This window comes from Aplidium turbinatum, chromosome 16, assembly GCF_918807975.1.
Source record: "Aplidium turbinatum chromosome 16, kaAplTurb1.1, whole genome shotgun sequence".
In the NCBI taxonomy this organism is placed as follows: domain Eukaryota; kingdom Metazoa; phylum Chordata; class Ascidiacea; order Aplousobranchia; family Polyclinidae; genus Aplidium; species Aplidium turbinatum.
This window is the reverse complement of record NC_137487.1, coordinates 18,498,614-18,524,838: the sequence shown is the minus strand read 5'-3', so window position 1 is coordinate 18,524,838 and position 26,225 is coordinate 18,498,614. Positions and strand designations below refer to the sequence as shown.

The window sequence follows — 26,225 nt, the reverse complement described above, 5'->3', positions numbered from 1 at the left end:
CGCTCCCCCGTTGAAAAAAAATGTCGCGAATTTGGGCAAAAATGTCAAGTTATTTGGGCAAATCAATCTTACCATGATGTTTCGAAGTCTCACCAGTTTATAGACTTAATTATTATAATTTATGAGATGCATTGATATTTTTCAATGAATGTAAAATGCATTATCATCGATTTTGGAAACAATTGCATGTGGTATTGCAATCTGGGCATTTAAATGATAAATTTCGATTCTAAAACTGCAAAAAGTAACTGTAAAAGAGCACAGTTAGCAAACAAATGTAACTTTATCACTGATTTTCACTAAAACATAGGCTGCACCTGCATTAGATATATAAGATTTAAAGGCTTGCTGGGTAGCCTACTGGTAACTTTATGAGAGTTTTTTGGGTTTTTTCCTTAATATCTTACTACTGTGATGTAGTTGTTTGTAAAAATCATTTGGGCAAAAATATCTAGTTATTTGAATAAATTAATTCTTTGCTGTGGTTATATTTACACTATAATAGTGTAAATATAGCCGTAATAGCGTTGCCAGATAAGGAATTCTGCCCTAATTTGAGAAAAGTTAATCCCAACTCTGGCAACACCTTTCACAAGCAACCATGGCAACAAGTGTGTAAAAATAGCCACTTCGTTAATTCTTACCATGAGTTTTCAACATTTTACCAGTTTAGTGACTTTATTGTGTTGCACTTTGTATGAAATACATTAACATTTTTCTTTGAATGTAAATGTAGCATCGACAATTTTGAAAACTTTTGTATATGGTATAGAAATTTGGGCAGAATGTAACTTTCGATTCACTATCTGAAGAAAGTAAATGTAAAATAATGCATTTGGCGAGCTGAGGTAAGCTTATTACAGATATTTATTAGGATATACACTATATACAGTAGGCTATACACACTAGCTTACATTTCTTCATTGGTAGAATTTTGAAACCCTACTGGATTCTTGTACTAATGTAGTTGTTAGTAAAATGTTTGAGCAAAATTATCTAGTTATTGGATAAATTAATCTTATCATGAGTTATGCTATGCTCACAAAACTTGACTTAAATACTACAAAGATAGCTTATCATTTTTAGATATGGCCAAACAAGTTAAGCATTTGTTATAAACTTTAAAAATCAACAGTTGTGAGGCCACATATACACCACTTTTGTGAGCATTTGATCTTGGCAACGAACTACCGCATAGGCCTGCACAAAGTGAAAAAGTATATGAAATGAAAACAATTTGTAAATTTTCCAGCATTTAGTTTCATGTAATTTGTAGGCTACGGTTTAACTGTTTCCTATATATATGTAAAGAAGTTTTTTGTTTAAACTGCTGTTTGTCTTTGCTAGTCCAGGGGTTGATATGCTCAGCTATTTAGCCTACTATCTATGATCAGTATTAGAGCAACAACAATCAAATATAAAAACACATGTTATGTTTTTCATGTTTTGTCATCCAATTCATGCAGTTGATGCATCAGGCAATGTAAATAGTGCTGTTGGTAATGTGGTCTGTAATATTTTGTGGCAAGGATTAAGCTTGAAGTTACTACCTGGGAGTCGCTTTTCTTCAGTGCTTGCAATTTGAGTAGCTGCTTCACTATGAAGTAAGAATATCATTCTAATGATGTTCTGTAAGAACATTGAGTATGATTTCATTGTAATATGATATCAATATTTGTGATATTAAAAGTAGTTTTGTTCAAAGGTGCAAGTTTGATGTGCATAGCATCATAAACTGTCAAATTCTTTTTAGGCTATAGTGTTTGAAGTAGCATGGATTAAGTAACTTAATGTTACTGGTTTGATAAGTAAATAGATTGTCATTCTAGAATTTTTTCAATGCAAATTTACAAATACACTAGCCTACTGAGTCTTTGGACTATTTTTATATTGAAAAGATTGAGCTACTTTTTGTCTGGCCTTTAGTTTTAGTGAAGTTAGGCTGGAGATTTTCAAATAATCTGACAAGGATATTCATCAATTGTTACCCGGTTATTGCTGTAAGTCAGTTTAAATTGTTGTTGAATCCAGCTAGGCTTAATATATATTTTTGTGCCACATAAGAGTGCTTCAATTTGATCGTTTATTTAATTGGGACACAGACAGGTCTATAAATGCACGTTAAAGTTAAGTTAGCCTTGTTTTGCTGTTGTAGCCTATGTTATGTTGCCTGTGTTCTCGTACACGGCCAAGTTGATGCCTGTAGAGTTATTAAATGCACTACCTCAGAGATTGTGAGTAATTTTGTGCTTTTGAAATATATTATACGCAAAGATAAAATTTGGGCAAACTTTGAAAAATTTGGGCAAATTTTGTTCGCCCCCCCAAAATGTTTTACTCTCCTACGGCTATGATTAGAGCGGACAGTTCATGACCAGCAATGTTTATAAAAATTGTTGACTGTTTCAAGTCATTGTTCACAGTTTTTGCTGAACAGACATTACCTTGAGAGGGCGTACCGGTACTGGTCGCTGGACATTGAATATCAATCGATGCTGCCGCCGTGTTATTTGCTTGATGGCCAGAGCTGTTCCCGTTCTTTCGACAGACTATTGCCCAATGTCCTTTCTTGTTGCACTTAAAACAAACTGATGAACGCGCTACACAGTTCTTGCGGTTATGAGAACGCTTACTCCCACAGAAGTAACATTGATGGTGAGTATAAGTGGCTGATAGATTGTCGGATTTTTCGTTGTTGTCACTAACGTTTATGTCACTCTTAGAGGCTGACGCTAACACGTCCTTTTCAGAGAAATCAGCTTTGTGGCTGTTGTAAACTTCAAAATCTTTGGCTTCTTTTTCTGCTTCAGTTAACGATAACGCTTGGTTGAAAGCCGACTCAAAATCCAAAGTTTTATTCTCCAAAAGACGCTGCCTGATATTCCGCGAAAATATTCCATTGATAAATGCGTCTCTTAGCATAATATTCTTATGTTCTGCTGCAGACACAGCTTTAAAATTGCAGTTCTTAGCTAAATTTTCTAAATGGTGCCGAAACTTATGTAAGGTTTGATCTGAGTGCCGCTTTGCAGATGCCAGCACATGTCGCGCATATATTTCGTTTGGTTTCTTGATATAAATTTGTTCCAAAAGCTGCATGGCTCCTTCATAAGTCTCGCACTCATCAATGTATTCAAAAACTTGGGGCGAAATCATGCTGATCAATGCTTTTAATTTAAGTCTTAAACGGTTGGCTTCGCCTGCTTCGTTTTCGGCAGGTCCCTGTTGTAAGTGCTCCTGAATATAGTTCTCAAAGACTTGTCGCCAGTGTCTAAATTCTCTGGCCGCTTGTACATTGCCAGGCTCAATGTCTAATCGCTGAGGTTTTAACAACCTCTCCATCCTTTGCGATTTTTAGTTGAAAATTTTTAAGTTGGTTAAATTGTCATGAAACTAAAGATGACTTTATTGATAAAGTTTTAACCAACTTAAAATGCGGCCACCCCAACTTAAAACATACTAAAAATGAAGGCAGGTAGCTCACAACAACAAGCAACACAAAATAGAGAACAGCCAGAAGGACAAAACACGCCAACGAAGTAATCAGTAGAACAAGGACCAGTACAGAAACAAAGTACGTAGAAATAACGTAAAACAATATATTATAACATTGAATAAAAGATGAAAAGTTATACAAGGATCCTTTATTTAGGGTGTAGGCTAACCGAACAACTAAACTAACAGAAACAAAGTACGTAGAAATAACGTAAAGCAATATATTATAACATTGAATAAAAGATGAAAAGTTATACAAGGATCCTTTATTTAGGGTGTAGGCTAACCGAACAACTAAACTTAATAAGTAAACAAAACCAGTCAGGTTCAGAAACGGGTAGACTATAATTTATTGATAAAGCTTTCGCCCAATTAAACACGGCTTGTTCAGTATCTAGAAAAGCACAAGTAAATGGAAACATAACAATTTAAAATTACTTCACCAGTGAGATCTAATATGAAAACTATTTAAAACAACAACTTCTTAACAGTTACAAAGCTGCGAAAGATATCATAAAACTGCTTAAAATAGATGACCTGCTAAATGCTGTGAAAACAATATAGCCTACATACTTTTTGTAAAATAATATCTGTCAAACTGTACCAGTATAATATAGAGAAAATGGAAGCCTAATTATTCCTGATCATAAAATAAATCAGTCAGGTTCAAATACTTGTACCGACTGCTGTAAATGTGAGACAGCAGTCGGTACATACTTAGCTAAACTCCGAATCTGACTGACTGATTTTGTTTGCTTATTAGAAGTAACATTATCAGCAGTTTGTTGTTCTTCGGTGTATTTATAGGCCGATGAGAGATTTAAATTCCATTTGTGCAATGTGCTATAGGGATGGAAGCGCCCAACCGTTGTTCGAATTCTATCTTGCTTGACCTAAGTAGGTCACGGTCGCTTCCTTCCAGAAGGGGGCACCACGAGGTTAGGTGTGAAACCAAGTGGCCTGTTGTCGGTGGCACACCATGCTGCAATCCAAGCATCTTTCATATGATGTGCTACTCTGGTGGTATGATCACTGAGTGGTTGCATCAATTCAATGGCGGCTGGAACAAAGAGACGCCTTGACTTCAGCCGCCGGAGAGAATCATATTAAACTTAGTTGAAACTTATTCACTGGCAAGCAGCCATAATGTTAATTACATTTTCTTCGAACCACGCAGCATTTTTAGGCTGATAACAATGTTGCTAACAATCCTTGTGCTGGTGTTCGCCAGCCTGTGTGACGTCACAAGGTCGTCAAACGATGATCACTCTTACGGCGTTGTTCTTTTACCGGAGCCGATTTATGATTCTGTAAGTTGTTTGTGCTAGCATTGTGATTGCATAATTGTAATTGTGACATCAGTATTAGTGAAAATCATTTACAGTGGTGCACGCAGAAGCGTTGATAGAGGGTCCAAGGGTACATTTGGACCCGGGCCAGGAGATGACTTTAGGGGTCTGTAATCTTTCTAAGGGGTTTGAGAAGTTGAATAAACCACATCTAATCTGTACCAATACCAAATAGCTCTAACCGGGTTGCTTTTGAGTAAAACTTTTTTTTTTCCAACTTCATTTATCAAGAACTGTATTTTTTCAAATACACAAAAGGTGATTTTGATATTCAAGGTCAGGATGCTTTGGTGATCTGCTCATCTCTGAATAAACATGATGACGTCATCAGCTTCATTTCTAGTTTATTTATGTTTCTGACCAAGAAAGTGAGAAATATATTTTCCATAACATATAGAAAGCGACAAAACGTTCTTAAAACTTCTTTAGGTTGACCCCGAATCAAAACTTGTGTCGAATGGCTCCGCTGGTGAGCAGTCATTACGCATAAAAATTCGAAATCCTGGTGACACTTCAGAAGACCTTGGTTTTCACGCTTACTTACCGGATTCTGCGGAGATGACGAGTTTTTTGATGAAATCTGAAGGATTTTCATACAAGGCGAAAAAACTTCACCGGCAGGTAGCAAAAGAGATCATGACCAAAGCAAGTAAGGAAGACCACAATGCAGCAGTTTATATTCCAAAGCCGTTGCTGGGTAAGTGTGCAGGATATTTAACTACGGTATATTAAAATAATGTGCATATTAAAAGGCAACCTTTATTAACAAGTTTGTACCAGATTTGCATTATTTTGTAAAGTACTAAAATCAACATCATTATGCAACTCATTAGGCTATGTGATAGGGTTTTTAATTCCTTTTGTCATAGTCATTTTCAATTTCGTAACTCATCATTTTATACAAAACTTTATGTTTTTCAACCAACCATTCAAAAGGAATTCATCAGTGGTGAACTTCTAAAGTCACAAAGCAGCCTATCTCTTCCGATTTAAATTGAATTTCGATTATAGCTTTCTCTTGAACAGTGAACACAACAATGCTTAAGACTTTATTCAGTCAAATAATTAAAGCCTTGAAAAAAGGAGGTTGAAGTAGGGCCTATTGCAAAGTTTCCAAAACTATGAAACATGATGATAATTGCACGCAGAAATGCCAAAAATGTGTTTTCTTTTTCAAAAGTTTAACCTAACACAGATTATTGTTTAGACGTATACGAGCAAAATTATAATCTTGTAGTTTACATGCAATTTTAGATCGTACATTTTAGTACTAAACAATTAAACATGCAACTTTAGATACTTATGATGACGAAATACAAACGGCTGGCAACACTGTACACATCAAAAGTCGACACGAAATGACCTTTGACCTCTCCTATTCTGAGAATCTACTTCAAATGGCAACTGAAGATGAAAAGATTCAAAATCGAGCAAGAGTATCCCTTGATCTTTATGGGACCAAAGTAGAAGATTTATCTGCAGAGCTTTTTTCTCCCAATTATCCAAACTCTTACCCCAACAATGCCGACATCACATGGTGGGTGCGAGTACCCGATGGCAAAGTAGTGTCATTGCAGATCGAGGATCTCGACATTGAGGAATGCTGCGACCGCCTGGTGATATACGACGGCGCTTCCATACGAGATCACATCATCACTGAAATCACTGGAACTTTAACTGAATTGATAACAAGGCAATACCAGTCGACAACCAACAGCATGTTTTTGCGTCTGGTGTCGGACTGTTCCAAAACTTCCGGTGGATTTAAAATATCAACATCCGCTGTTGTTACAGTAACAACTCCCAGACCACCTCCTATTACACAAACTGTTCCTATATTTGTAAATTCAACTGATGAAAACACCACAAGTGAATACAAATGTTCTGGCACCAACTACTTGTACGCTTATCCACACAACTCTACATATCTGTCTTCACCAGGATATCCAACATCATACTACAATAACTTAGATTGTTCTTGGCGGATTGCAGCTTACTATAATTATAATGTTCGTCTTACAGTGTTGGAGATGCAGCTTGAAAACAGTTTTGATTATGTTTATGTGTATGATGGTCCATCAACGAGTTATCCACTTCTAGTTACATTGACTGCAAATGATTTTGCTGATGTTTACTCGACTGGGAATTACATGTATGTTAGGTTTGTTACTGATGGCTCAGTAACAGCGAAAGGATTTTCAATGACGTACACAGCTAGTTATGGACCACCCACTACAGCAGCAAACAGCCCAGAAGTAACATCCAATGCTGGCCTAGTATATTGTGGTGATTATATTGAGTTGTATTCTGATTCAGGTCATTTATACTCACCAAATTATCCAGATTATTATTTTAGTAATGCCCGATGTAGTTGGTATATTCATGGCCACTATACTAATTATGTAGTTTACTTGTATGTTAATGAAATGAGTCTGAGTTACGGAGATTTTGTTACAATGTACGAAGGATCATCTTATGAGATGCTAAAGAACTGTACATCTTATACATACTGCACAAGTGATTTTGTATATTCCAAAAGTTCAAGCATGTCGATTGAATTCACATCCGATAGTTCTTATAATGGACATGGATTTGATTTATATTACAGCGCATCATACAGACCACAAATACCACAAACCACTGTTCCACCAACTTCATACGAAACAACAAGTTCTTCCATATGTAGTGGAATTTCACAATTAGATGCTTTCTCTTATGCTCAATCTTTAACATCTCCTGGTTATCCTTATCATTATTACGACAATATGGATTGCTCATGGAGGATTTACGCTTATTACTACGATCAGGTCATTCAACTCACCGTTGGCGATATGGATCTGGAATCCTGTTGTGATTCACTTTATATTTACGACGGCTACTCTTCTTCTTATGATAGAATAACTGTGCTTACTGGAACATCTAATAATAACCCTATATATTATTCTACCGGAAATTATATGTATCTTTCTTTCACGACCGATGCTTCATACACACAAAAAGGATTCCAACTTTATTACATGGCTGTAATTCCAGACTCTTCAACTGGCGGCAACCACTACACTACAACAGCAAACTACCCAGAAGTAACATCCAATGCCGGCCCAGTATATTGTGGTGATCATATAGAGTTGTATACAGATTCAGGTCACATTTATTCACCGAATTATCCCAATTACTATTTTAGTAATGCCCAATGTAACTGGTACATTCATGGTCACAATAGTGATTACGTAGTTTACTTGTATGTTAATGAAATGAGCCTTGGTTATGCAGATGTTGCAACGATGTACGATGGATCATCTTATGAAATGCTAAAGAACTGCACATCTTATACATACTGCACAAGTGATTCTGTATATTCCAAAAGTTCAAGTATGTCGATTTCGTTCACGTCTGATAGTTCCTATGAAGGACGTGGATTTGACTTATATTACAGTGCATCATACAGGCCACAAACACCACAAACCACTATTCCACCAGCTTCATACGAAACAACAAGTTCTTCTATATGTAGTGGAGTTTCACAATTAAATGCTTTCTCTAATGTTCAATCTTTCACATCACCTGGTTATCCTAATCACTATTATGACAACATGGAATGTTCATGGAGGATTTATGCTTATTACTACGATCAGGTCATTCAACTCACTGTTGTCGATATGGAGTTGGAATCGTGTTGTGATGCGCTTTATATTTACGACGGCTATTCTTCTTCTTATGATAGAATAACTGTGCTTACTGGAACATTTAATAGTAACCCTATATATTATTCTACCGGAAGATACATGTATCTTTCTTTCACGACTGATTCTTCATACACACAAAAAGGATTCCAACTTCGTTACATGGCTGTAAACTCAGAAACTTCATCTGGTGATTACACAAAAGAACCTACCACTACTTAAGCACCACACACAGTAACTGGAGTGGTCTCCAACACTGTTCCGTCACAAACCACTTCTAATAATTCCTCAGCTATCGACTCTAGCGATTGCGAAATTGTGCATTACATTTATGATTATGATGGATATATATCATCTCAAAACTACCCAAACTATTACCCTAATAACCTGAATGAATGCTGGTATTTTCCAAATAACTACTATAATGGTTATGCTCACTATCACTTCAACGTGATGGCGTTCGACACCGAACAATACGGAGACATTTTGTACATCAATTCTACAGTCAGCGGCTTGCATAATCAACACTCAGGTTATATTTCTTCAGGGCAAAATTGGTACACCCCATATGATAGTGGTTTGTATTTACAATTTGTTACAAACGAGGCACACACGTATTCAGGGTTTGAGTTAAATTACTATTTGACTGGTTGATTTCCGTTTGTGAACTGAGAAACATTTGTCTTTTGTTTTGTGCAATGGGATTCCGTTTGGTGAAGGGAAGATGGTCTATAATTTTCTAGGCTGAAGCATGGCCACCTGGAGATTTCTGCAAAAATGTGACAAATCAGGCCGTATCTTTAGTTAGCCATGGCTGAAGTATAGTGATAATTGATTCAAACGATAAAACCTAAAAAAAATCTGGCTTTGTTGGCACTAATTGGCGTTATTTATGTGTTTGTACAGCTTCCTGTAATATAATGTTTTTATGCAACACAATATTAATTAAGTTTCTGGCCAGCCGATTGTAGCATCGAATAGACAACGATAGACACGTGTTTCGCCCATGAGGCTGGGCTCATCAGTATCGCACCGTATTTTTGCCACTTGGGTAATCGACCGCCGCTTTACCAGTCAGTCTCTTATCCTTGTGTGCGATACTGATGAGCTCAGCCTCATGGGTGAAACACGTGTCTATCGCTGTCTATTCGATGCTACAATCGGCTGCCCAGAAACTTAATCGTTTATTGGAGGTCTTTATGGCTAGCGTGGAAGCTACACCGTTTTGGTTAGCGAAGCGTTACTGCTGCTCGCTGTACTAGCGAGTGATCAGCCTTGTGCTGATGGCCGGGAAGAACACCCCTTGTTCACAATATTAATTATTATCAAAGGTTAAAACAAAATTAAACAATAAAGCAATTTTTGCATTGTCTGATTCGAGTCACAGTCAGTTTCAGCTAAACAAACTAAGTGTGTGACTTCTGATCTTCTTGACACTAGTTTTGTCAAACAAGCTTGAGCAACGCATTTCAAGACAGCTATCCATTCAGCGGCACCTAGTGAATGCAGTAATTCACGGTAACAACACTTCAACAGTTGGAAACTTCAACCTGTCGAACTCTGTAACCGGGCTGCGTCAAGAGCCTCTGCAAGTATACAAAACTGCCAAGAATAGCCACTCAAAGGCTTTGTCTGTCCGAGGATAAAGATTCAAAACCAACCAAACCAAACTTGCTTTGTGAAAACAATGCATTTTTGTCGTGTCCAGGCATGCACCATCTGCTGGTTATAAATTTAGACTGAGTGAATGATTGAGACTAGGAAGCAATCTTTGTGTCTACCTTCAGGCATGTCATTGAGTGTCTTGCCGGAGACGCAGCCGGACGCGATGTCAAACCGGCATCTTTTGAGCATCGTGTCTGTCACGATTCTTTCTATCTCTTACCAGGAAAGAAATTTGGAAAGGATTAATGACGTAGATTAATGGGATATCAACGTAAAGCAGTCAAATAAATGGTCAAATAGTTCTACTAGTGAGATGATAAATGAAAATGACATTAACGAATGGCTCAACACTTCCAACAAATAATCAAAGTAGCAGTGAACAGCAACAGATTCCAACGCCTGTAACTCTTATAATCGACTTTAACGTACTTCACTGACAGCTTTTTGTATAACTCTAATCTTGATCACAATTTATAACCGCACCAACTCTCATCTACTCGTATTCAATAACTCCAACACTCAATCAACAATCATTTCACTATAATGCAAAAGAATTTATTCTCACACGAGTTTTTATTACTCAACAACAGGCTGAGCTCTGACTCGTGTGAGAATAAATTCCTTTGCATTACAAGACATGTAACCGAGTCGTTCACATCAAGCATTGTTGTGGGCAGGGCCGGATTTACCAATAGGCTAGGCAGGCTGAAGCCTAGGGCCTCAACGTCAAGGGGCCTCGAAATTCGGTTTCGAAGTTTGTAATTCTTTTAAAAACTTGACAAGTTTAAACCCTACCTAAAGTATATATATATCAAGCCTTTCAGAGTAGAAAATTCTATACACAACTAGTTTGACAGACTTTCTAAGCGAAATTAGAAATGAGTTTGACGAGTTTGATCACCAGGCAAAAGCAACCTTGCCGAATATTAACTACAGAGCTGTCACCAGGAGACAAAGAAATGCACCTGACCCTTTAAGTGAACTCTCTTCAAAAGAAAGGTTTAAAATAAATTTCTTTATCTCTATGCTCGACGCACTTGAAGCCAATTTAAGAAGAAGAGCTAATGTGTACCGTGGCATTGCAGAAATGTTCCTCTTTCTTGCTAATCTGAAAGCAACTAAGGTAGAAATTGTACGAGGCGTAGGGCTTTTAAAGGAAGCGTATCCGGAAGATGTTGACCCGAAACTTACTGATGAACTTCTACATTTTCATTTGTACGTGAGACAAACACAAAACCAAGGGCTTGCCGGTACAGAAGAGCAATCTATTTCCTTGCCTCATAGAGACCTTTATGACATTATATGCAAGGAAAAAATTAACACTGCCTTTCCTAATGTGGAAACAATATTAAGACTGTTTCTAAGCTTAATGGTCACTAACTGCTCAGGAGAAGAGAGATCTTTCTCAAGGCTCAAAAGCATCAAAAATAAACTAAGATCGACAATGTTTCAAGAAAGGTTGTCCGCACTGAGCATTCTGTGCATTGAGAGTGACAAACTTAATCAAATAAATTTTGATGAACTTTTGCATGATTTTGCTTTGACGAAAGCTAAAAAAAAAATTTGGTAGCATACTCTTACTCTATTTGATGGCTGTAAATATTTCTTATGTCCTCGTAAATAAACTTTACAATTATTGTAACGGTTGTTTGATCAATAAAATTAAAATTAAAAGCAAAATTGACTTCACAAAATTTTTATTTTTTTAACTAAAAATTTGCACCCATGAATGTGAAAAATGAAAAGAACGAAGAGTTTAATGCGCTCATATTTTTAACATTAAGCAATGACATGTGATGTTGTTTAGAGAGAAATTCTGAGCTCAAAAATAGAGAGGGCAGGGGCGCCGGAAGCGGGGGGGGCAGGGAGGCGGATGCCCCCCCTGCCCTCAAATTTTCTGCAGATTGAGGGGCAGGGGGGCAATGGTGCCCTTTTAAAGTCATATAAGCTACCGCACATTTTGCAATACAACAATTTCTGCTATTCGCTTTTAGACTAATTATAATCTTTATTTTTGCCCCAAAATATTATTTACGGCACAAAATTAGGCCTTAAAACTCGTTTTTTTTCCGGCAGCCATCGTGGCCTACCGGGAGCTCCTTCTCGGAGGCCAAGTCTGCGTGCTTGGAGGCCAAAATACAAATAACGATGGCACAAGTAAATAGAATTAAACTTGCAACAATGCTGAAATGATCACTTGGCGTTGTTGAAGTCTGGGCCTGGGCGACGTCCTACAATAGAATCGTTGCACCACGCAATAACTGCTTCATCGGGATTGTAATGCAGTACTTCGGGACCATCTAACGACACTCGCACGAGTGTCTCCAATGTGGCTAATTGAAAAAAAGTTCGCCACTCCCCTAGAATTGTTTTTAGCAACGAAAAGCAACGTTCGACATGTGTTGACGATGACGGCAAGGTAATAAAATAAGTATTTCAATGATGTGAAGGACATTACTAAAAGAAGCATATTTTTTGCAAAATATGATCAAAAAATGTTTTCCCCTCGGATGTCAACTAACCTAGTTCTCCTTTTTAACAACGATTCAATGTCCGACAACATCGAATCGACATAAAAACGACAATATTGCCAGCCCATGTAAATTAGCACTTCGGATTAAGACTTTGTTAAAATAAACGTCTGGAATTACAAACAAGACTTATAGCTGATGATCGCAGCTGGATAAATTCCATCAATAACAAATATTCCGGCACAATGCAACAGTGGCGATTATGACGCGCTGACCTAATTTTGCGTCACTCTTTGGTACTACATATTTTCGACAGTTAATCCACGATCATTCTATTGCGAAATTAAATAATTGGCTAGAAGAGACCGGCCGCCAAACTTGGCCGATTGAGGAGGTAGCACCGGCGGTCATTCAAGCACTACTTAGGGGCCATGGCCGCAGGCTGCTTTAAGGCTTGACAATAGGTTACATCATTATAACATAGCATGATGCCCTTCTTTGTATACCGGACACTTGTAGGCTATCATTACTCAATACATAGTGACCTGATAGATTAGCATTATCGCTATATTTTATTTTAAAACTTAAAAAAAATTGGCCTTTTAGTAAACAAAAGTGCCTTTTTTTCGCAATGTTGCCCCCCCACTTAAAAATCGTTCCGGCGCCCCTGAGGGAGGGCCTCACAAATAGAATAGCCTAGGGCCTCTCATGGTCTAAATCCGGCCCTGGTTGTGGGTTTGACACCTGTCAGAAGATATTTCATTTTCTTGATCATTTCACTATACTCTCTACCTCTATATATACAGAATAATATTAATAATAATTTACGCAAAATACGCCACTATTTATAGCAGGTTTGTTTGGTTTAGTAACTTCGAGAAGGTACGATAATGTTACATCATAAGAACTCATTGTTCTGGTCAAGTTTTACTGCACTGCACGTAAACATCTTTGTGACGTTATAACAACCTCCACCTGGCAAGTCAAGCCAGAGAGCATTGGAGACTTGCACGTATGTAAAAACTTCTAGAAATAGTCACATTATAAGGATTTCGCAATGAAAGGTCACTATGGGACAGTAACCGATAACATTTCGTAACAATTATACAATAAAACAGTAGGCTCGGTCAAGACATAATGTAACCTTTGCCAAATATGTAACATGTAACCTGTCGTGAGGCTTCGCGTATGTATTGCGACAGTGTCATTATCAGAGTTCTCATCGTTCGATCATGCAGGCGACTTATCATTGAAACAAACGAGAAAATAAAGCCTTTACACCTAATTCTTTACATGTACTTTAATGGATTGGGTGAATATTAGACAAAAACTTCCTTCAACGATCGGCCGTGTTATTGTCTTAGCAAGACGTAATCGCTTCAACTGGAGAAATAGCATGATCAAAATACGCTTCTGCGTAAATGTATTTTTAATTTTAGCATCGGCAGCGAATAATCAATAACACAACAAGGAGACGTCATGGGATCGCAAATGTTTAACAACAACTGTACCAAGCAACCATTCATAACATTGACTTCAATTCAAAGTTTTAAATTCAACAGATAAAAATTACTGACTTAACTCGAAAAAAAAAATCGTCTGAGTGTAACTTACTTTTTTTTTTATAAGTGAATAAACTTGAACGAAAAACGTAGGCTACGTGTAAGATGCAAGTCATGGAATTTATGCAATCCAGTATAAGGTTACAACAGAAAGTATATTTTCAAATTTTGCCACTACAGACTTCCCAATTTCAGCATAGCAAACCCAGACAAAACAAAAATGTTGCGACACCTGGTGCATTGTTTGAAACTTTTTCAAACCTGTCGTGGGCTTAGCTAGTGATATTGACTAGGCTAAGGATGGACTGAGGTAAGGGATGGGGTGAGGGACGTAAGGTGACCATTTTTTGAGTTCTCATTTCTTTCAATAAGTTTCAAACACATGCTCGATTTGCATAGTGACTCTGTCTCTTTATGTCTATTTGTTGTGATCTGAGTGTGTTTTTAAAGCTTTCTGGATAAAAGTAAACACCCCAGAAAATGGTAACCGTACGCCACTGAATGTAATGAAACGAAGGATTGATTGAGGAAATCTTTATCCTTGGATTGATAAAGCTTCTTTGAGATCTTAATCCTGGCAGTTTCGCATACTGACCCGGTTACCGAGATTGGCAGAGTGAAGTTTCCGACTGTTAAAGTGTTGTTGTCGGAGAGTTATTCGATTAATTAGGTTCACACAATGGAGAAAAGTCCTTGAAACACGTTACTCAAACACACACCTTGATAGTCGAACCAGCGCCGCTTGATTTTGCAAGTTTCTTCGTTCGTAAAGTCAGTCGTTGAACCAACTGAGCTATTGGGGCTTTATGAACTATCGAGATTTTGAGATGAAAGATGGAAAACGTGAAAGATGGAAAGGGATGGAAGATTTGGATGATGGGATGGAAGACAATCTTCCATCCTTTCATCTTAATTTCATCATAAACTTTTTAAAGATATCAATAGGTATCAAGAAGATACAATATTTTCAAAATAATTTGTGTTTAAGTATTCGATTGATTCCGTTTTTCAAAGAATGTGGAAGATATTATGACGTACTAGCCAGAGTTCAATCTGCCGAACAAATCATTTCCACTTCTTTTTGTAGGTATTTGTCTGCAGGGTGATGTTTGATAAGTTGTTTGATGTTGGCAACCTTGCTACTTGATGAGAACGGAACCGCTTCTGTGACGTCATACCTGATGAAAATATTTACGGACGGTGAAATACAAATCGATGAGCTCGCTTGAGCCGAAAGAAAGTTTTGTTGATTGTGAACGAACAATGCCTCGTGGGAAATCGCCAGAAACAGTTCTGTTTGCTTGCGTCTAATACCTGATAGTAATTATGATAAAAGCAAACAAGCAAAGTCTTTGTAACATGCCCATGTTGTAATGGCAGTGCTTAAATTATGCTGCAATGTCTTAGCTGCAACGACTACGTGTTTACAAAAGTTAAAATTTTATTTCAAAAATATAAAGATAACATTTACTTGACTATTATTTATGAAGTAGTTTTATCTGATGACAAAGTCGTAAGTAATAATGCCATGAAAAAGACTACAAGTCGCTAAATTAAATGTGCACAGTAACGCAAGTTGCGAATAATTACACTACTTCCGCAGAGGAGGCTACGTGATGTCGATTTATTCAATCTGCAGCTCTCTCATAAATCATCAATCCTTCCACTAAAACATGTTTACCGTGGAAGGACCAGCGTTGCCAAGAAGCACGTTTCCAACGAAATTCAAAAAAAATCTTGTGATGTGCTAAGAAACGCATCTGAAAATTCCTGACTTGTAAAATAAACTCTTGACGAAGGTTCGATTCCCATTCAAGTCGGACGTGGACTATTACCATCCAAGTTGAATTCCCGCTCAAGACACATGGATACGCACCACTGATGATTCCAAAGAAGGGAGAAACTCGAGTATGGCGTCTTCTATTTTTGTTCGATTGGAACTGTAATAAAAATAAACTTTGTCTGTTTCTCGCTGCGCTGTGAACCTCAACCACTTGCTCCACTCAAGGCTTCACGAGTCTGCAAGCGAGCAATCTCGTCCGATGAAATCGACACATTCATTTGTATAGCCACACTACTCTTGATAAAAACCTCTGAATACTAATACATCAGTGTGGTTACTTGGGCGGATCACCAATGGCGCTTGGAGCGAAAAAAAACTTTTTAAAGACTCCAAAGATTCATCTCCGGCACTGGCTCTCACTGAATCGGAATGCCTGTGCCTAGAAAGGCCTGGGTGTAACTCAACGACTTGCGCACTGACATCGGACTATTCCGGTCACAAATGAGGGGATGGCTCTAACCACGATCTGTGAGCGGAATATTGCCACTGGCCACTTCTTGCCAAAGAAAGAACATATCGTGGACCATGCGTCTGCAACTGCGCCATCTATCATTCGCCTAATGGTGTGCGTGGTCTGCGTGAACTGGATGACGAATCAATTCAATTGCTGCTCGACACCTGCCCAAACAGCTAGCCCCCGAATCGCCGAAGTGACAAAGAAAAAGATTTTAAAAGTTAGAAAATAACTTGTAGCAGCAATTTTCTTATCAGTCACTTAAAAATATAAATTGAAATAGAAAAGAATTATTGTGAAGAAATGCTTTTTGTACTTTTTTCCACAAGAATAACCTGCAAGAGGTATTAAAGAAGTAGGAGATTTCGCACTAAAAATGAAGGTGGACGAATGGAAGGTTATATCCTAATGTTGAAACAAAATTCGGTATTACTATAGTATGAGATTTACCTTCATATATCGTCTACCCTGGAGCAGCCTACGTGACTTGTTCTCGTACAAAGTGTGTTTTGCTACAATAAATCTATTGGAACGTGTCATAAATAGGGCAACCAAAAGTCAATAAAGTCACATTTTTTCTGCCTTCAAACTTTATAAAACGTCCATAAATTAATTTTCAGGCTGATACGACAAAAGGCTTCAAAGGTACTGAGTAAACGACAGTCAATTTTATCGTTAACTCAATTTTTTTTTTGCCTAGTTTTTTTTAATCTTTTTTGATATGTTATTAAAGCTACAACATATATTAATTTTTGTTGCAATTTCTGTGGAAATTCAGCTCCGTTTTTTGCAATTTTTTAGGTGATATTAATCTTGTATTGTCCACTACTGAATGGTTGATTTGTAAGGTTAGGCGTAAAAGGCGAGTATTTTGTAAGCGGTGATATTTCACCACACTCGCACAGCCTGCTGAGGTACTTCCAAGCAATCTCTGTATCAGCAGAAAGAAGCTTTCTATAATTATAAAAAGAAATAAGTGAAAGCATAACATGGCTGAACCCCTTCAGTAATTTCAGGATATTTGATTCGTGTAGCTTTTCGAGTGACTTTCGATAAATATTCGCTACTTTTGATGTCATTGAGTTTTCTACAGCTTTTTTTATTTCATCAGAAACGAAGGCATCCTCCACTAATGCTTTATAATTCGCATTGAAGTTGCAGACGCAGGAAATTGTTGGTCAAAATTTGTAAAATATAAAGCCAAAAGTTGAACTTAATTTTTAGGTCAAAGCATTTGTTTCTCTGAGCATAACTTCTTTAATTTTACTATTTCAATCGTGATGATGCAGTGGCAAACCTTCTCTCGCTGTAATGGTATGGGAGCTAGATTTTGCATTAGGCTATAATCTGTTTTCCCCACGGCAGAGTGGCACCTAAAATTTCAAGTAAATTTTATCAATTTGTTTTCTTAAAAAAGTAATTATAAAAAAGCAAAGATTTTTTTTGGTTTTGCCAAATTTTGATGGTACCCCTCCAACTCTCGACATGGCAATGAAAATAAGGTGTCCCGATAGGCTATAAATTTATCAAACTGTTTATGTCTTTTCTAACGGTATTGGCAGTAATGGAATGGAAAATTTACAACACTACGAAAACATGTTTTTACCTTTTATTATATTGACTACATGTTTTTTCTTCTTTTTTTTAGAATGTATATAACACCTGGTAAAAAATTGTCAGCAAACAAATACTTCATAGAAAACTATTCCTATCTTGAATCCCGGCAACGCTGGTTCGAGGCCTGCAAAGATTAGTAAGTTTGTAACAGTTGAGCGCAGGCACACAATAACAATACGCAATGTGTCCTCTATTGGTCGAGGCAGTATTAGCAACAGAGATGTGGAGTAGAAGTCGGAGGAAATTTGTCACGTCGGAGTCGTCAAAAAAAAGGTCAAATCCAACTCCGCTTAATACAAAACGATGAACAATAAAATTTTGTTTACAATATTTTTTCAAAATTTTGTTTTTATATTGTGCTCTAAATTTTTGTTTTTTGCCAGTTTTGTGAAAGTTAAGGTTTTAATTTTGGTCACAACTTGAGTAAAGTAAAATAAATAAATAAAAAATTAAAGAAGACAAATAATAATAAAAAAACTGGCAACCCTCAACATCATCTGACAACAGTGAAGTCGGAGTTCGAGACGGAGTCAACCAGTTATAAACCGGAGTCGTATATTTTCCCCCGACTCTCAGCCCTGATTAGTACTGCTGCAATAAAAAGATAAGCTTCGACAATGTGATTTGAGGTTACAGTGCGCAGGGTGTCAGTACCTGCATCCCAAGTTATCCTTGCCCAACGCTTAATGCCATCGGCCGTAATAACAACCAAAACTATACACGCCGCCTAAGTTATGGGTAACGATTGTGACGTATTTGGTGGCACGTAGTAATAATGTTAATTCCATTGTGTTTGCTTCTAACAATGCTGTGTTTTTAAGACTGATAATAATGTTGCTAATAATCCTCGTGCTTGTGTTTGCTAGTCTGTGTGACGTCACAAAGTCGTCAAACGATGATCACTCTTACGGCGTTGTTCTTTTTCCGGAGCCGATTTACGATTCTGTAAGTTGTTTGTGCTTGCATTGTGAGTGCATAATTGTAATTGTGACATCGGCATTAGTGAAAATCATTTACAGAGGCGCACGTGTCTATCGCAACAAAACAACTTCTTTCAAACTGCATGCAATTCATTACAGAGTGTTAGCCTTTTAAAAATCATGAAATACTTATGAACAATTTCATTTGCTTCATCTTTCATCATCAATATCCATTCGAGCGTGTTCGGACGCCATTAACATAGTTTCTTCAGACATCCCTATCCATCATCGAATTTGACAGTTCATGTTTCTGTACTCCAGTGTCTTGTTCTAGTGAATGAAGAAAGGTTTTTGCTTGTCGACCCCTTGTCCTACTGGTTACTGCTATAGTTTAAAGGGGTCGACATGCAAACAAGGCTTCATCTTTAAAACTTAATTGCAGGGGCAAGTACAACATTCAAGTGCAGTGGCATACGCAGGATTTTGTAACATAGGGGAGGGACATTCAATTCAATCTCACATTTTTTGATAAAAAAGTAACATTTTAGTAGACTACTATAGCCTGCAGAAGTGTTAAGGTAACCTATGGCCACCTGGAGTTGCGGCCTGATTTGTCACATTTTGCAGATTTTGATTACAGCTACTGCTAGTGCTTGACTGACATTTTTTGAGATGTTTTTACTTTTAGTGGTTTCCTAATGACATAAAACTTTTTTGTTGCCTTGGGGAAGCAGTAGCAAATGAGAAAAAGTAAGTTGAAAAATGCAAAATCAGACTGTTATTGAAAATTAACAGTCTGACTAAAATCTTCGAAATCAAATTTTCTTTGTTTTTCAACATGTGAGAATGTTAAAACCTATTGTGTCATCTGGGGAAAAGAATAAAGAAAGCGTAAAAATCTAATTTTTAGAAAAATTTATTTAAACGTTCGCCCAAAGTTAGAAAAACCTGGAAATTTCTGCAAAATGTGACAAATAAGGCCGTATCTTTAGGTGGCCATGGGTAACCTATGGGTTGGCACAATATAAACACTCGCAGTCTTTTCGTATGTCGCTGCTTTTACAGCTAATACAGGTATATGAAATTACCCGACATTTGAATATAAAAAGAATGAGAGTAAACGGGAAAGTTAATATTACAATATATCGCTTAGTTGCTTTAGTAAATTAAGTTGACAGATTGTAGGCTACTATTAGCCAGTTAAAGCATGAATCGAGCATTAGCTCCTCTGTACTTCTCCATCAAGCATTTAAATATTTACTAAAACAGCAACTTGAAACAAAAAATATATCACTTATCACAAGCCAACAGTTTTATGGCGTAACATGAATAGACAATTCAAAGACAGACGAAGAGCCGAGCCTCATGGGTGATACATGTGATTATTGCTGTCAGGGTTGCCATGAAATGCTAAAGGAATTTGAAGTTCGAACAGTATCAGATTGAAATTTAAAAATTTTAGCACAAATAAAAACAAAATATTCCTTTATGGTCCAGCACTTCACTAATGTAACAATAAATTAAGCATTGGTACAAAAAATCTTCCAATGATTTGCTTGCTGTCGGACACAGCATGCAGATTAGAACATTTTATTGTTGTCTGTACGAATTTTATACCACCTGGCAACCCTAATCGCTTTCAATTTTTGATACATTTGACTGCCGAGAAACACATTTTAGTTCGTTAAATTACAGAAATATTTTTTAAAAAATGGAAGGTGGCTAAACCATGGCCCAATGCCCTCACTTATTACAAACTAACAGTTTTGTGACGTAACATAAATAGACAATTCACGTGGTTTTCAAAAGACAATGCGATACCGAAGAGCCGAGCCTCATGGGTGATACATGCGACTATTGCTGTCAGGGTTGCCATGAAATGCTAGAGGGATTCGAACGGTATCAGTTTTAAATTCGGAAATTTTAGAACAAATGAAAATAAAATATTCATTTATGGTCCAGCACTTCACTGATGTTACAGGAAATTAAACATTGACGCAAAAAATGTTCCAGTGATTTACCAGCTGTCGGACACAGCATGTGGAATTAGAACATTTTATCGTTGTCTATCCGAATTTTATACCACCTTGATCACTTTCAATTCCTGATACATTCGACTGCCGAGAAACACATTTTACTTCGTTAAATTACAGAAATATTGTTTTAAAAATGGAAGGTGGCTAAAGCATGGTCCAATTAATGCCCCTCCCTTGCGTATGTCATTGCATAGGATGACGTCATCACTTTCACTTCCATTTAATTTTATTTTTGGACATTGAAAGTGAGAAATACGACCTTCCGTAAGATCTGGAAGCGTCAGGACCCAAAACGTTCATAAAACTTGGCATATTATTCAGGTTGGCACCGAATCAAAACTTGTGTCGAATGGCTCCGCTAGTGGGCAGTCCATACGCGTAAAGATTCGAAATTTCGGCCACGTTTCAGAAGATATCGGATTTCATGCTTACCTACCGGGTTCTGCTGACGTGACAAGTTTTTTGATGAAATCTGAAGGACTTTCATACAAGGCGAAAAAACTTCACCGGCAGGTGGCAGAAGAGATCATGACAAAAGCAAGAAAAGAAGACCACAATGCAGCAGTTTATATTCCGAAGACGTTGCTGGGTGAGCGTGCACGTTGTGTGACTGTATTAAAAATACAGTTCAAATGTCGACCTTTATTGGCAAGTTTGTACCAGGTTTGCTTTGTTCACGCTAGGTAATCATAACTCAGCCCCGATAGCTCAGTTGGTTAACGCGTGACTTCTGGAACGAAGAAGCTTCAAGATCAAGCGGCGCTGGTTCGACTCTCGGGGTGTGCGCTTAAGTAACACGCGTTAAGGACTGCTCTTCATTCAGCGGCATCTAATGGATGGAATAGTTCCCTGAAAACAAGACTTCAACAATTGAAAACTGCACTTTGCCAATCTCGGTGACCGGGCCTGCGTCAGTGATTCAAAGTCTCTACAAGTATGCAAAACTGCCAGGATTAAGCTCTGCAAGAAGCTTTCCCAGTCCGAGGATAAAGATTCAACCAATCAGTCAATCAGTTCAGCAGGCCATACCCCATAAGCAGAGCCGTAGGCATTTCTCTATAGAGCAGCGCACTGTTTATCCTCGTGAGAGAAATCAAGCGCTATAGTCGAAGGGGCACCACTACACAATCGACGGCATGCCTTTTAGTGTCTCGCCAAAGACGCAAAAGGCAGAAGCGACAAAACGCGAACGTTATAACGTACATAATACCAAAGCAGGACAATCAGTTTAAAATATAGCACGGCCACAGCACATTAAAGCCAATAGGCTAGATATCTATTCCAATTTAAACTGAATTTCGATTTCAGTTTTTCTTTGAACATAACATGAACAATGCTTGAGACTGTCTTCAATCAAAGAATTAAAATCTTGACAGAAAAGGTTGAAGTTTGGTTAAGTTTTAGAAAACCCTACAATTAATGATATTGGACGCAAAAGTGCAACAAAATCGGCATTTTTTCAAAGTTTTGAACAAACGCAGATCATTGTTTAGCGGTATCTAAGCAAAATTGCAATTTTGTAGTTTAGTACTAAACATGCAATTTTAGATTCTTATGATGACGAAGTAAAAACGGCTGGCAGCACTGTACACATCAAAAGTCGACACGAAATGACCTTTGAACTTTCCTATTCCACAAATCTACTTCAAATGGCAACTGAAGATGAAAAGATTCAAAATCGAGCAAGAGTATCCCTTGATCTTTATGGGACCAAAGCAGAAGATTTATCTGCAGAGCTTTTTTCTCCCAATTATCCAAACTCTTACCCCAACAATGCCGACATCACATGGTGGGTGCGAGTCCCCGATGGCAAAGTAGTGTCATTGCAGATCGAGGATCTCGACATTGAAGAATGCTGCGACCGCCTGGTGATATACGACGGCGCTTCCATACGAGATCACATCATCACTGAAGTCACAGGAACTTTAAGTGAATTGATAACAAGGCAATACCATTCCACATCCAACAGCATGTTTTTACGTCTGATGTCGGACTGTTCCAAAACTTTTGGTGGATTTAAAATATCAACATCAGCTGTTGTTACAGTAACAACTCTCAGACCACCTCCTATTAAACAAACTGTTCCCATCTTTGCACGTTCAACTGATGGATGTTCTGGCACCAACTACTTATATGCTTATCCACACAACGAAACAACTCTGTCTTCACCAGGATATCCAACATCTTACTATGATAACTTAGACTGTTCTTGGCGGATTGAAGCTTACTGGAATTACAGTGTTCGTCTTACAGTGTTGGAGATGCAACTTGAAAACAACTTTGATTATGTTTATGTGTACGATGGTCCTTCAACAAGTTATCCACTTCTGGTTAGATTGACTTCAAATGATTCTGCTGATGTTTACTCGACTGGGAATTACATGTATGTTAGGTTTGTTACTGATGTTTCAATAACATTGAAAGGATTTTCAATGACGTACACAGCTAGTTATAGACCACCCACTACAACAGCCAACTACCCAGAAATAACAGCTACCACAGGCCCAGTATATTGTGATGATAACATTGAACTGCACTCTTTTGATTCAGGCCACATTTATTCACCAAATTATCCTGCTTATTATTTTAGTAATATCCAATGTAACTGGTATATTCATGTTCAAGATAGTAGGTATGTGGTTTACTTATATGTTAATGAAATGAGCCTTGGTCGTGGGGATGTTGTAACGATGTTTGATGGATCATCCTATGAGATGCTAAAAAGCTGTGCATCTTATACATACTGTATAAGTGATTCTGTATATTCCAAAAGTTTAAGTATGTCCATTGCGTTTACTTCCGATAGTTTTTATGATGGACGTGGATTTGATTTAGATTACAGAGCATCATACAAACCACAAATATTACCAAATTCTTCCATATGTAGTGAAGTTTCACAATTAAATGCTTCCTCTTATGCTCTAACTTTCACATCTCCTGGTTATCCTGCTCACTATTATGACAGCATGGATTGTTCATGGAGGATTTACACTCATTACTACAATCATGTCGTTCAACTCATCGTTGATGACATGGATTTGCAATCATGTTGCGACTTTCTTTATATTTACTGTTATAGTCGTCATCTACGTTGAATATATGTAACTCGTGACCAGCGTCACTACATAATCACCGTTCAGCGTTTTCTGGTACAGACGTTGGAATTGATTACCACCGCACTGCGCGTGTAATCAATTGAGCGTTCTGTACCACGTTCCTTAGTTGATTGTTTTGCGTTTCTTTCTTACTATATATTGCGTTGATTTTATGCACTGAATCAGTAAGTAACAAGAGGTAAATGGTTTTCTCACTTGGTTGGCTATCGCTACAATTATTATTGTTTATTTTATATTAAACGTCTGGAAATACAACAGACATTTAACTGGCGTCGTCGGCAGGATCTTTACAGAATTTCTACAGGATTTTAGAAACATGGAGAAACTGATCGAAGTCCTGCAACAACAAATTGCCAACCAAGAACGCCAGACGAAGGAGCAAATTGCCAGACAAGAAGAACGTCACCGAGAACAAGAACAACGTCACCAAGAACAAGAACAACGTCACCAAGATCAGACGAAACTACTCATGGAGCAACTACGAGAAATGCGAGCCCAAACTTCAAGACCACAACCAACAACAATACAACAGCAGGTATCTTTACCTAAGTTCGTAACGTTCGATGCCACCACTGAACTGTGGGCAGACTATTGGAAGAGGTTTAACACCTTTGTAGCAGCACATTCAGTCGCACAAGACAAAATGCCGCAGGTTTTTCTCACCAATCAATCACCTACAATCTACAAAATGTTAACAAATTTGGCTGCGCAGGAAACAAACCCAAAAGAAGTCAACGATCTCACCATGACGGAAATTACAAATTACATGGCTCAACAATTCGACCCAAAACGCTTCATCGTGAGGGAGCGATTCCGTTTCTGGAGCGAAATGAAGCGCAAGCCCGGTGAAACAGCTCAAGAACTAGCCATCCGCATACGCCAGGCAGCTGCCACCTGTGACTTCTCGTCCATTTCAAATCCATTGGACGAAGCTTTACGTACTCGTTTTATTTGTTCAATAGGTAACGAGGCGGTGCTTAAGGCGTTATTCAAAATCAGAGCTGATGAACTTACTTTCAAACGTGCGGTGGAGGTTGCATCAGAAACCGAAGAGGCAGCCAAGGTGGCCAAAGAAACTGTTTACGGCACTCCACCAGTACCAGTTGCGAAAGTAAGGACCATCAGTAAACCTCCAAAAACTGGGCAACTTACAGGTACTTTCTTTTCTTCTAAAAATAAAGAATGCTATCGCTGTGGTAATTCCAACCACAACGCCAATGACTGTAGGTTTAAGAAAGCCACTTGCCATTTCTGCAATATTACGGGACACTTACAGAGTGTTTGTCGAAAGAAAGCTAGACAGTTCAAACCTTCTAAGGTAAATTGTATCGAGGAAATTAACATGCTTTCTAGTTCTTGCAGAAAACCTCGAAATTCAAAGTTGGAAGTACCGATCTCCATTAATTCGGTAACCACACACTTAGAACTGGACACTGCTACAAATGGAAATTTCCTTTCCAACGACGTCTGGACTCGGGTAGGCGCACCTCAATTGCAAGCACCAGTGTCGCAGTTCCAATCTGCTACCAAGCATCTAGTACCAATCACGGGTTCTTTCACGGCCCAGGTAACTTGTCCTTCCACGGGAAGGTCAGATAATATTCCTTTTGTAGTCACGACAGTCAAAGGACTAAACTTGCTAGGTCGTGATGCAATTTCGTCTTTAGGAATTTCTATCGATAAATTCCTTCTGTCTAACTATTCTACTTTACAGAGTATCCAGTCATGCGACAAGCCTGATAAGAGTCTGGAGAAAGCATGCTCCCTCTTATGTGACGAGTTCAAAGATGTTTTTAAGCCTGAACTCGGGTGCTTACGAGATTATGAACTAGACATAGATTTTAAGTCTGATGCTAAACCTGTTTTTCTCAAACCTAGGCCTGTACCTTTCGCGCTAAAGGAGGACTTAGCACAAGCCTATGATTCGGGCATTGCACGTGGTGTATGGACACCAGTTCAGTTTTGCGATTGGGGCACACCGGTTGTTCCAGTTCGTAAGCGTTCAAATTCTTCA

At 37.9% G+C, this 26,225-nt stretch overlaps 2 protein-coding genes across 2 annotated transcripts in view; both read left to right on the top strand.

Moving 5' to 3' along the window:
* The window catches only part of LOC145785284 (cubilin-like), a 34,842-nt gene that overhangs the window by 4,465 nt on the left and 4,152 nt on the right, over positions 1-26,225 (top strand). Inside the window, exons 2-8 of the mRNA XM_082596957.1 lie at positions 5,274-5,541; positions 6,141-8,717; positions 8,820-9,015; positions 18,171-18,275; positions 18,910-19,084; positions 21,417-21,684; positions 22,644-24,160. Coding sequence (XP_082453083.1) covers positions 5,274-5,541; positions 6,141-8,717; positions 8,820-9,015; positions 18,171-18,275; positions 18,910-19,084; positions 21,417-21,684; positions 22,644-24,160 — 5,106 coding nt within the window. The remainder of the gene's footprint in view (positions 1-5,273; positions 5,542-6,140; positions 8,718-8,819; positions 9,016-18,170; positions 18,276-18,909; positions 19,085-21,416; positions 21,685-22,643; positions 24,161-26,225) is intronic.
* Positions 24,202-26,209, top strand: LOC145785871 (uncharacterized). The gene is made up of 3 exons (XM_082597577.1): positions 24,202-24,746; positions 24,924-25,117; positions 26,203-26,209. Exons 1-3 carry the CDS (start codon positions 24,528-24,530, stop codon positions 26,207-26,209), a joined length of 420 nt encoding a protein of 139 aa, XP_082453703.1. The 5' UTR covers positions 24,202-24,527.

Excerpts from the sequence above, each read along its gene's own strand:
- LOC145785871 (XM_082597577.1), top strand. The coding sequence starts at position 24,528 with ATGGAGAAACTGATCGAAGTCCTGCAACAACAAATTGCCAACCAAGAA. Across the intron at positions 24,747-24,923 it reads CAACAACAATACAACAGCAG|GAAACAAACCCAAAAGAAGT; the intron begins GTATCTTTACCT and ends TTGGCTGCGCAG.